The 13,167-nt window shown below is 38.3% G+C and overlaps 1 protein-coding gene across 5 annotated transcripts in view; it reads right to left on the minus strand.

Moving 5' to 3' along the window:
- Window positions 1-13,167, minus strand: part of LOC126236877 (GTPase-activating protein skywalker) — a 309,366-nt gene that overhangs the window by 72,538 nt on the left and 223,661 nt on the right. For all 5 annotated transcript variants that reach the window (XM_049946501.1, XM_049946502.1, XM_049946504.1 and 2 more), the window contains exons 4-5: window positions 10,538-10,726; window positions 7,267-7,391 (exon numbers count right to left, since the gene is read on the minus strand). In XM_049946501.1, coding sequence (XP_049802458.1) covers window positions 7,267-7,391; window positions 10,538-10,726 — 314 coding nt within the window. The remainder of the gene's footprint in view (window positions 1-7,266; window positions 7,392-10,537; window positions 10,727-13,167) is intronic.

Genomic DNA, 13,167 nt, shown 5'->3' on the forward strand with positions numbered 1-13,167 from the left:
CCCCAAATGTGGAATGTGTGGTGTGGACAAGGAAACCACATCACATTTGATCTTCGAATGCAAGACCCGAAGAAATTGGGCCCAGCGAAGCACTGGTAAAGGATCTCCTTGCACTGTTCAATTGCATTGGTTGGCTTTACTAGAGACACAAATGCCTGTTTTGGTGCGGGCTTGACCAAAGTTGTTTTTCCTTCCCTGATAAAATCAAATCAAATCAAATCAAATCAAAGGTAGGTAGAGAGGATGAGGAAGACAGCGGTTCAAACAGATTTTATCTACTGTACTGTTTTCAAAATCACACAATCTCCACATCATAATCTGCTTTATTACTCTCAAAATTACACATCTTCACATTATGAATTGTAAATTCATTTGGTACAGTAATCTTCAGAACATATTTATTGAAGGGGGTCAACCTGTTAAGTCCCATTCATAAACACTGTACAATATAGTCGCGGTATTCAGCTAGAATGCTGTAAAACATTGATTTAAAAACATAGTTTGGGGTGCAGTCATTCTTGTGACTGCATTTTTAAAATCACTCTCCAACTTCTCCAGTGACCAGGCTAAAAACTGACTCCATGCTTATGCAATTCAGGTGACACCATATTCGACAAGGCACAGAGCCGAAACAGCTTTGTTGCCTGCAGTGTATTTGTGTTGTGTGCTTCACTCTAGCAACAGAATGTGATGCCAGTAATTTTGAGTGTACACCTGATACTCACTGATAAGCTACCGTTTAATAACTGGCAACAATTTGCCAGCTTCAGCACAGAAGCTGGGTCTAGGACTGGTTTAAATTATTCTCACTGTCAATTAGCACCCTTAAACTCCTCACCGTAAGCAGCAACAGTGACTTTGAGCTACGAAGACAACAATAAACCCAATACATGTAGGATTTGATCAGTTGGGTTTGTCATGAATTGTGACTAAGCTACTTCAAATTTTTTCTTAGTGCATGGGTCCATAGCCATTAGGAAAGGCATATTCTCCTTTATTCTGGAAGAAGGGATGAAACCCATAGGGAAGGAGTGGCATTAATACTAGGCAGGAGAGCAAAGCAGCCTTTGACAGAGTGGCACCCAATTACAACGATAATCACAGTTGCTCATACTGCAACGAGAGTAAGACCAGTGATCACTGTGCAATGTTACAAACCCACACAAATGCCTGAGGATGAAGAAAAAGACAAGTTTTATAGCAAACTCCGAGAAACACTGGAAAAGTTTTGAAAAAGAGATAGCCTCCTGCTGTTCGGTGACTTTAATGCAAACATTGGGAATGCCAACCCATGGGATAGAGTAGACTATTGGGCAATATGGGTTGTGCACCCGAAACAACAATGGAGAACATCTCATAGACTTGTGCGGCATGTTTATCCTGACTTGTGACACCATACATGGTGTCACAAAGTGTCGTGGGTTTCACCAGATGGCAGAACAGAGAACCAGATAGGCCACTTTGCAATTAGCAGGACCTGGCGATGATCACTCCTGGATGTGAGGAATAAAAAAGGAGCAACCACCACCTTATGCTAGGAACAGTCCATCTAAGAGAGCTGCATACAATGAGATATTGTGGGCAGAAGAGGATTAAGTTTATTTTGGAAAGTTGGACAATACAAAAGTCCGAGAGGAGTTCTCGATCCAACTGAGAAATCATTTTGAAGTGGTTAGCAGGGGAATTGAAGAGAATGACATTGAGGGTCAGTGGGATGCAGTGAAAACAACCTACACATAGATTGCTGAAGAAATTTTCATAACAACCAACCACAGCAGACAAGACTGGATCTCTGACCATACTTGGGATGCAATAAAGCAGAGGAGATAGGTAAAATTCCAGCTAAATTGCGCACAGACAAGGGAAGTAAAAGAAGAAATCCAACAGGAACTCTGCATATCAAATAGAATGGTGAAGAGGAGTTCCAGAACAAATAAAGAAACCTTCTTCAATAATCTCGCAGCTAAGGCAGAGGCAGCAGGTAACAGATGCAATAACAAGACCCTATATGGCATCACAAGGAAACTGCCAAATAAGAAATTTGGGGGTGATATGCCAATCAAGGACAAGCAAAGAAAACTCACAAATTGAGAAGACCAAGCGCAGAGTGGAAACAACATTTTGAGGACATTCTGAACCATGAAACTAGGCAATGTAACTCAACTGAATGTGGATGGGGCAGGACTCCCACAAGGTGTGTCAATTAACATAGAACCACCATCCAAAGAAGAAACAACTAAAGCAACATAACTAATAAAAAATGGAAAATCTCTTGGCCTGGACATCATCAGTCCAGAGTTACTCAAAGCAGATCTCTCTATAAAAGCAGAAATTTTACATCCACTCCTGAGAGCATATGGATGAATAAAGAAGTACCAAATGATTGGAACAGAGGCATGCTCATCAAGCTCCCCAAGAAAGGAAACGAGTCGGTTTGTGGTAATTGCTGTCACTCCCAAGCAAGATCCTCTCACGAATAACCCTACATAGGATAAAAGTGTATGTAGACAAGAAAATAAGAATAGAACAAGCAGGATTCAGGGAAGGTTGCTCTTGCATTGACCAGATGAACACCTTGAGAATAATAGCTGGACATTCAAATGAATACCAGTTGCCGCTTTACATGCTGTTTTTAGACTCTACAAATGCCTTCAACAGTACAATTAGAACAAAAATATGGAGTTGACTGCAAACTTCTAGAATTCCCAAGAAAATAATTGCTCTTTTCAAGAGCACATACAAAAACTGCACATGCCAGTTCAACATCAAGGTCTGCTTTCAGATCCAATAGCAGTAAAAACAGGAGTTAAGCAAGGCTGCGTGCTCTCACCGATACTATTTAACATAGTAATGAATCTTGTAATGATGCATGCAATGGATAAAGTGAGAGGAATAAAATGGAGCAATGGAAAACATCTAGAAGACCTAGATTTTGCAGATGATCTTCGCCTTCTATCCCATAGTCTCAGAGAGAAACTAGAAGATCTGAAATCTGGGGTGAAGAAAGTCGGTTTGAAAATTAATGCCCAAAAAACAAAAGACATGCGGGCAAATGATGATAACACAGCAGAGCTTAAGCTTGAGAGCCAGGTAATGGAAAGGATGGGTCAGTTTTGGCACCCTGCAAGCATAATTACACCACATGGTGGTGCAACAGAGGACATTAACAACCGCATCAACAAAGCCAAAGTCACTTTTACAACTCTCTGCTCTACCTGGAGATTGAAGAAAATAACACTGACTATCAAATAGCAAATATTTCAAAGTAATGTATAATCTGTGCTTCTTTGAGGCTGTGAAACATGGAAAATGACAAAGCAGATAATCCATAAGATCCAGACATTCAGCAACATCCGTCTGAGGAACATCCTGTCTGAGGAACCTTGCTACAGCATACCGTATTACCTCATCAATGTTTGTTAAACATTTTGCTGCATGAAAAACTAAACTGTCGTCATATAATATTGAAAAAGCTGTTAATACATATAGTACCAAAGACTAGTATGGTTTCACGAATTGATTATGTCTATTTTGTCATCAACTGCTAGATAAAATGAAATAGACCTTTCTAATATTGCAGCAATTGCAACACACGCCAAATAAGTGAGACTGTCTTGGTACAAATGGTCATTTTTATCTACCTCATTTACATAAATAACATGACAGAATATAATTCACGAAGTATCAATATCATAAGCCTATTATGCCTACTACAAGCGAAAAGTTTTATGTTAGCAAATAGTTTCACATTTCATTCATATGCTCCAGTTTCTCAGGCATGAGTTAAAAAAAAATTTTTTCTATACAAATTTGGAATTGTCATATTCTTTCTCCTTCCTTGTTCTAACAAACAATCTTGTCATCACGAATTCTGTAACTATTTCTGCCATTGTCATAACTTATTCTCCAGTTAACTCCACTAACCCTGTCAGAATCATCAATTCAGTTATCTCGCATTTATTCTCCAGTTTGGCATTATTACAAGTTCCAACAACAAATTTTCCACTCTATTCCAAGAACAGAAATTAAGTGGCTGCTAACTGGGGACTGAACAACTGGCCCTTAGTAGTGTTGCAATCTAACAAAAATTTTCTGTCAATTTTTTTTTTCTGGGCACACTGAGAAGGTTATATATTACCTTTCTTATCTGTTATTCCTGTTAGTCATTTATTTCCACTCTGATAGTCTGAATTTATGGATTTCAGTAATAATTATAACAACACTGACCATTTGCACACTCAGTCAATCACATAAAAAAACTGTAATTGGCATTCACCCATTCAGGTTTATTCAGCTCAGCTTGTATAGCCCCATCCCCTTTTGTTTCTAGATGTGACAGGGATTGCCCTAGCAGAGATATCATGTACACTATGCACACATTAAAAAATTGACTTACGATTTGTTCAGAATCAAGTTAGAATGCGTTATAAATGTTCAAAAACCAACAGGGATGCATTTCAAAATTATATGAATAATTGATAGACCAACATGTGCTGAATGGTAGGCGCTTCATGAAACGAGGTCTTTTTTTTCCCTCCATGAATTTGAACTTAACACCCACTGAAATTGCTGCCAGAGGCAGATACCCCGGGTGTCCTGAGCACTGTGCAGAGCAGACAGTAGTTCCCATGAGGAGAAGGAGCAACTGCACTCTTCTTCATTGTTAGAAATGAAATCCTACATTCTCCACTCATGATATGTTGTTGGTGATGATGAAAAATGGATACACATTAGTTGTGGGGGTTACACTTGCACAATATTCTGCAGTTACTTGGGGTACGTACACAATACTTGGGTGTAGTTCCCTTTCTTCAGTGCAGCTGTCATTGGTAACTTTGATTTTGTGTTTGAAATGTTGCCAATGGTTCCCCATAATTTAGTGGAACTTGTTTATTTTAATGAGTTCAAGAAATCTTACCATGTGTTTTTCTTACTCTCTTTAATGATTTGTCTTGCTTGTGCCCTCAGAATTCAAAATGCTGTGATGTTCTTGCAACTGGTGTGTACTCAACCCTTCGCAGTGCCACACAGGGTGGCAATCATCGTTCCATCAAAGTAAGGCTGCCTTGTGAGTTTTTCTGAATATTTTGGTGCTGATGTTTCATCAGCCTGACAGATTACGCATTTGATATGATTCACCCAATCCTAGGTGCTACCACGATGTTAAAGCATCGCCAAGTGACTGCAGAGCTAGCTGACAGTACAACTTCCAGGCACCCTGCTGGACCTGCATTTCAATGGCTCCCTCTTGGAGTCTGCTTTGTCTTGTAGGTGAATCCAAAAGGTGAAGAGGTAACTAGAGTGAAAATTGGCATCCATTCCCATTGAGCAACATCCTTGAGAGACAGAGAGCAAAATGGTAGGTCAGTAGTGGAGAATGATACTAAAGTAGAACTGAAATGATATCACATGCTCAATGATTAGTGGACATAAATTTTCAGAGTGGATATGAATCTCTAGGACTGTTCCCAAGAGACAGTAAAGGAAGAGTCTCAAGTTGCTGCTTTGTTTAATACAGTTTCTTTATTTCTGCATATGGCGTCAATTGGTACTTAAGATTTCCTGTATTTTCCATTCCTTGGCATACACATGACAGGTCTCTACTCCACTCTGGATTGTCATTCAAGCAGTTAAACAACAGGCAGGTCAGCAACATTCAGTTTCAGCTTAATTTGCAAGTTTACAGTTCCCTCGAGTAGTCTGTCCACGAGATGCCAAGTAGGTATGGAGAAAATAGCAGTACCACACTTTAGGAGTGTAAGGATCATCTGCACATTGAGAAATACATTACGTAGAAATACTAGCAAATTGAATTCGAGTATGAAGGCGACTGTTTTTTCTAGATCCACATTACTAGCTTCTTTGTGTTTCATACATCCATTACTCCTTAATTTAGACACACCTTTCATCACTGCTTGTTGTAACTTCTTTGTCATAAATAGGTGCTTTTAACATTATTATAAGACACCTCCCAAGAGTAGTTGCGATCAAAAGCTGTGTTGCCTGATACACTGTCACCATTTCAATTTGACGAGTACTACTACAAATCTTATGGTAAATGTAAAGGCTCCTGCAGTACTCTGTAACACAGATTATGTTCTGTAACTATTATTTTCTTGTACAACAGGACAACTTGACACTCTGGCTCTCTTAGGCCAGTGGGTGTCCGTGTTCCCTGGTGGTTAATTGAAATCATTGGAAGAACTTTTTATTTCTGAACTCCATTTTTGTCCCACGAAATAGTACGGCAATGTAAGTCAACTTAGAAAGAGTTCCACGTAAATGAGCAAGACTGATACAATTGAGGTGTGGTAGATGTCTCAGCAACTAATGAAGGTTTTGTCTTGGCAACCACTCACATTACTGGTGTGTAGCAGATGCCATGTTTAGTTTCCTTGAATCTGTGACACACAGACACACATAATGTTCCACACCCCAACCTAACAGTAAGCACTGAAATACACCCAGAGCTAATGGTTACAGAAGACTTGTGGCGTTGACCACATAACTTTGGAAACCCCAAGGACCTACAATCTAAACTCTGCCACCGAAAAGTAAGTGCTCATGAGTTATACGTAGCTAGTGGAATGCTACAGACACGGCAAGCCTTAACCCAAATGGTATTACTTTGGGTACAAAATGAGTTAAATTTAGTGCTATTATATGTCTCCATGTATCACTCACCAATATGCTGCAGGTGACTGCTTGCCTTTCTTTATGGAATTTCTATTATAACAACATTTTTTTCTTTTACTTAAGACTATTTGAGGTTCACATCAAAAGGAACGTATCATTAAATACTGCTTGTTAATATTTAGAGAGCACAATAACATAAAAGGATTGGTAAATATGCTGAACAATAAGGCAACAAAGTGCAACTTACACCCAGTTATCTAGCTGTACTGTGCAATCTTCACTTTCAAATTTAGCACATTTTTGGCCAGTTTTTGAGAATGAAGACTGCAAAGCTGAATAAATCACAACACTTAAAAAAAAGGGGGGGGGGGGGGGGGGGAATGTTGGTATCAAAAACATGAAAGTCCATCAAAGTATGAAGATGCTTCAATAAATTTATGGTTGCAAACATTATGAATGATACTCATCCAGTTCAGCCCTTTGTCTACAATTACTTGCACGAAGTCTTTATTTCACATATTTAACCATTTACAAAATATCAGGGACATCTTACAACTGTACACTGCAGGAGACATAAGTGTATACAGGATTTTTTAAAATCTGATATTTATAAATTTGCTTTCAACTTACCACATGTTTTTTTGTAATCTGCATGACTGTCCGCCAGGTTACTTCATACAACTGTTTAGTTTGTGTCATGAACATCTTGTTTTTTGAAGCAATAAGGCTGGTTATGCAGTTGTAACACTCTTCTTCTGCAAAAACAAAAATGAAAAAAATCAAACAAGGAAAGGGATGAAATCTTTGAAATGTCCATCAACTGGACAATTTTGGACCATATAAACAAAACACACTGGAGATTAAATGTGTACAATTACAAAGTAACTAACAATACAATAATGAGAATGTAAAAAACTTGTAGCTTGCACAAATTATCTTCACAGCATGACAGCTAACGAGGAGGGCACAGGAGTATGGAAGTGTGAGTTAAGACAAAAGACATACACATGACTTAGAAGCTTAAATGTTTTACTCTGCCAAGAGATCATAGAACTTGGTATTTGACATAACTTTCAACTTGATACTTCTACCTGTTCCTGAGAATCAGGGTCTTACCAGATGGACAACAGAGGTTTCTGTTTTTACCAACTGAGATATGGAATCCTAAAAGAAACAAGAAATAAAAGAACAAACAAGTGAATCCTCAAATATCTTAACAACTAAAACCAAGGTATGAACACAGACAGAGCGGCACTTGCAAAGATTTGTGAAATACTGACTAATAAATAAATGTGAAAGGTGCGAACAGTCTATCTCAGGATGGCACACACAAATCATAGCTATGTATTGTGTTTCAAACCAACTGGAGTAATGACAACTCATGTTAAATTATTTGGTAGCATTAGTAAACATTATTTTACAACAGGTAGAAACAATGAATAATTCTTGAAATCACTGTGGCATAGCAATGCTGAAGCACTGAAATACTCATATGAGAGTCATATTCATCACATAAAAACGAAGAGTTTGATAATGTTTGAAATGTTGGTCACATGAATGCTAATACTAATATGAAGACCCTAGAACTGCTTGTACATCTGACAGCAGAGAAAACGAAAATGGGGTGTTAACATATTTAATGTTTTATTTGTTGCAAAAGAAGTTTATCTTTGCAGTTGTTCTCCACTTACATTAAAGAAAGAATACTCAGGTAATCATTGATGATGATGAAGTCCCATACTCCATGACAGAGCATAGGGGAACGATGTGGGAGAAGACCCGCACTGCCGTAGTAGGCAAGGTCTAGTGGAGGTAATTTGACAATGCCTTCCTCCGAGGTAATCATTTGGCGGCTCAAAAGTGTACTTACTACAATCAAAGAATTTCTGTCTTTCTAAAGCGATCCTTCTAGACTCTGTGCTGCATTCTGGCACTTTCCATCATCATAGAAGTCTACATGGATTTCATCTGGTCCTACACATCTTTGAAGTTACTGGATGCCTGATATAATAATTGACCTTTCCTTTCTGATAGCTCTATACAGTTCAAGATAATCTGGTTTTGCAGTGAATCCTCATTCAAACTAAGTGATCTAGTTCACAGCCAAGCCATCACAACGACTAATAATTATGACCCAACTTCCATTGTGCCATAGGCACCAGAGCTGCTACATCCAGTTATAACACAGACATTAGCCTTCCTTCATTAGTAACAATGTTCACTTGTGGAATAACAGAAAAGTTTATTGAATGGAATGTGTCCTCAAAGCAGAAGTTAACCCTATGAAATATCTAACTATGGTGCTTCAATGTGGACAGTCATTTTGAAAGGGAATGATATACTTCTCATGAAAGCTATGGATCTTTATTGGCCCTTGAGAAAAATATAGTGACCTCCCAATGAGTATCACTTTTACAATGTTCTTAGCCTCAGTGCATATCTAAATAGATGCTCAAGCAGGTCTAAGCTTGCACACACACACACACACACACACACACACACACACACACACACACACACACACACAAGCAGTTTCATTTGAGACAGTGAAGCTTGTCCTTTTGCCTTGATAATAGTGACTCCTCAAGCCCCCGAGAGCCATACTGATCCATGACCGTGCAATCACCACTCACTATTCAAGGAAACTGGGTGGAGATGAGTCTTAGGCTGTACCACCCTGCTCAATGACGCCCTAGGTACACTGCATATTGTGACTGTCAGATGATCTAAGGGGAAAAGAAATACCCTGGGAAGCCATGGAATGTTTCTTTAAGGGTGTACCGTTTGTGAGTGAAAGAAGGAGCACAGCCTCATTTAACATACAGGTTGTTTGTGAAATGATTTATACAAACATGGACCATGAGTGTGTGTGTTTGGATGTCTTTGTGGTTGTGTTTGTGAATGAGTGTACTTCTGCTAGAGAAAGAGCAAGAGCTTGAATGCTAGTGTAAATAGTTTCCTGTTGCCATTCCTAAGCACCACACAACTATCATCTATAGGTGAGTGGTTGCCAATTCCATCCAGAAATTCCCAAGGTAATTAACAGATAATTGTTTACAGGACATCTACCAAACCAACAAAACATCAGAGAATGAACTCTTTAGTCATCCTTCTGCTCTTTTCACCATTATCATATAGCTCTGCTATATCAAATGTTCATTAGCATAATTCTGTGTCCAATGATATTTGCAGCCAATAACCTTACTGCTGTGATTTATTTTCATTGTGTACTTTTCTTTCTCAGTGCAACAATTTTACTTTAAGCAAGATATTGTCTGAAGCTAGCAATGAAAAAGATAAAGTTATTATGAGCCTGCAAAGGAACTAATACCGTACATAAACATATTTTGCACTGAAATGGACAACAGTTGCTGCAACTGCTATACTGTGTGCATGGATAATGGTGAACCAACAACATTACCTGCTCTACACTCAACTGTTACTCTGATCTTGGTGTACAACTGCATATATTCAGTATAAATATTTCTGGAAATCTCTAAATCCAGTGATTTCTTCTCCACCTTTTAAGCACCTTACCTTCATTTAAAATTAATGACTCGGTATCTACAAAAAAAAAAAAAAATTATACTCTTCCCATCTTAACTTCTCCTTTTTCTTCTGATAATTACTCAGAACACAGTCTCTGGTTCTCTTAAAAATCTAGAAACTCACAGTTTCTTATAATTTTTCTGTGATTTTTCCATCCTACTTTACTGAATGAAAAAGACTTAAAATCAGCTCAGGACAAACAAGCCACTACACATCATCTGAGTACAAAAATGTGGCCATTTCCTCTGATCTTTCATCCTAAACTCTCACTTACAGTATACACTACTTGTAAGTAATTACAGCATTCCTACTTCCTTTTAAAATCCTAATGTTCTCCAAATGTTTCACTTACCAGTCATGAAGTGCAGCAAAATGGCAGTAACTGGATACAAAGCTGGGCTAAACGTAATGTCTGGGCACGCATAGCCTACAACACACACAACTCTGTCCACAACACCGCGTCCTTTCCTTGTCAAATGGTATGCCATACAATGGCTACTGTCTACAAAAGTAGGCAGCAGTATAGGCCTGTCTGGGAGTTCTGAAACAATATATTTAGTACCACAGTTACTGAATACTGTAACGATACAATAAAAGCAACAACAAAGTTGCACAACAGAGAAACAAATTTAAAATTATATTGTCACTAGCTGCAGAAACAGGTATTTTAATGGAGGAAACTTATTTCTTCCTGACACTTGTGTTAATGGCTATGAAAATATTAAGAATCAAAAAGTTCCCAAAATGCTTTCCTCCCAAGCCCATAGTGTTACACTCAAATCATAAATAAACTGATACTAGCAACAACTACATTAAAACAAAACACATTCTGATGAGCAGAGCCTTCGATTTCACAAAACCTGACAAACTAATCAGAGCGTGACAGTACCACTGAAAAAGCATTTCATATACAGAGCACAATTCTTTTTCGTCACTGACCTTTGCACTGGTACCCCTGTCATGCTCATTTGAAGACTATCTGCCAGACCTTTGTGCTTATTCGAAGCTTCAGCTTGGTGAGTGCATCACATACGGCTGTTTAGTCACTCTTCGAGCTCCTGGAAGGAGATTATTTTGATGACAGGGGGGAAATGAGTGTCCTCTGTTGTCCTATGAGTGTACTTCTTATAGCAAATGCATGAAACTATACTACAGTAATTACCAGTAATGATGGGAGTGGGTTAATGTTTATGAATAAAAGAGAATGTCAAAGCTAGACAACAAATAATATTTTATGAAGATCAGACCACAACACCATAATACAGACAATGTTTAATTCAAACCAGGGATGTGTTCAATTAAACATTCAAGGAACTTTTTGATCCTTAACCCAAACAAGCAATTCTTTTTCCAAAACAAAATTGTATCATGCTAATGAGCCATGTGTAGAAATAAAATGCTGAAAAATTTTGTTCCAAACAATAAAAGAGTATCTTCAGTGAACATCAATTTATGAACACTTAATATGTTCACATTTAGTTCACATTCAGAATCCACAGAGTCAAATATGACTATTGGCTTCCTAATGATATGACTTACATCTTTATTTCTTTTAAATAATAGATCATGTCTTTAATGTATCTTCTTTTTTTAGAGATATTTGGAGGAACATGTAAAGGTAAATATATTTGCAAGATACATTCACTGTCTGAAAGATGATCTCACTTGCATTATTTGGTCAACTTGTTAAAGGACATGCAGATTTGCACCGAAAACCCCATGTTACAATGTACACGGAACAGACTGTACAGCTTATATGATCTAATAAATATTAGTGAGAAACCCATTTCAAGAATAGAAGATAAAGGGATGTAATTCTATTTATAATAAATTTTCAGGATTAAAACCAATGGGGTTTATACAAATTCATTTTCTAGTTATAAAACACAATTAAGCATTATTGCTTCACCTCTGAGGTCTACAAAAAAGAAGAAAAATAGGGAGGAGAGGTAATTTGTGTTTCTATTGTTCAGAGTTATAAGCGAAGATGTGGTATGTTGGAACATATTTTCCATATACAAGTTTCTAAGTAACATGCAAACTAAGCTACCAGCTAGTAAAATATCATAGCTGCAAACAAGAATTACTGCAGACATCACAAAATTTCAGAGGCAACAAAGAAAATAGTGACAGAAAAGCCAAATGAGTAATACAGGAAAATCTGACTTCTTCTACTTCTCAACATCTTGACAAAATACTCTTCAAACATCAAATCAAACAGAATAATAAGATTCAAAACAATTAGGGATAAAAACACAAATAAAACCCCTCAGTATTCCCAAAGAGACACTTAAGTCAAGAACAAGTTTCAGTTTCTTCAGCTTCTCAATGAAATGTCCTGAGTCCTTAATGTATGTGTCGGTCTTCCCCATGTGTGGCTGGAGCAGAGGGGCCAAGTGTTTTGCCAGTTTATATGTGGGGGGATATTTCATTGAGAAGCTGAAGAAACTGAAACTTTCACCAAACGACATCTTGGTCAGCTTTGATGTTGTTTCGTTATTTACGAAAGTGCCACTCAGTGACGCTCTGGAGCACATCGGTTCCATTTTCCCGCAGGACATCAGAAAGCTCTTCCATGCATGTCTCACCACGAGCTATTTCACGTGGAATGGCGATTTCTACGAACAGCCGGAAGGCGTTGCCATGGGTAGTCCTCTGAGTCCAGTGGTGGTCAACTTCTTCATGGAACAATTCGAAGCACGGGCACTGGACTCGGCGACTTGCAAACCTAAGGTGTGGTACAGGTACGTCGATGATACTTTCATGGTGTGCAGCCACGGTGAAGAACAGCTCGGTGACTTCCTAAGACACTTGAACAGCCTCCATGCCAACATAACATTTTACCATGGAAGTAGAAAAGGACAATAAACTGCCATTTCTAGATGTGCTGGTCACAAGGGACGGCGAAAACCTGGGACACGGTGTGTATCGAAAACCGACACGCACGGGCCGATACCTGCACAAACTGTCAAACCACCACCC

Source organism: Schistocerca nitens, chromosome 2 (assembly GCF_023898315.1).
Source record: "Schistocerca nitens isolate TAMUIC-IGC-003100 chromosome 2, iqSchNite1.1, whole genome shotgun sequence".
Lineage (NCBI taxonomy): Eukaryota > Metazoa > Arthropoda > Insecta > Orthoptera > Acrididae > Schistocerca > Schistocerca nitens.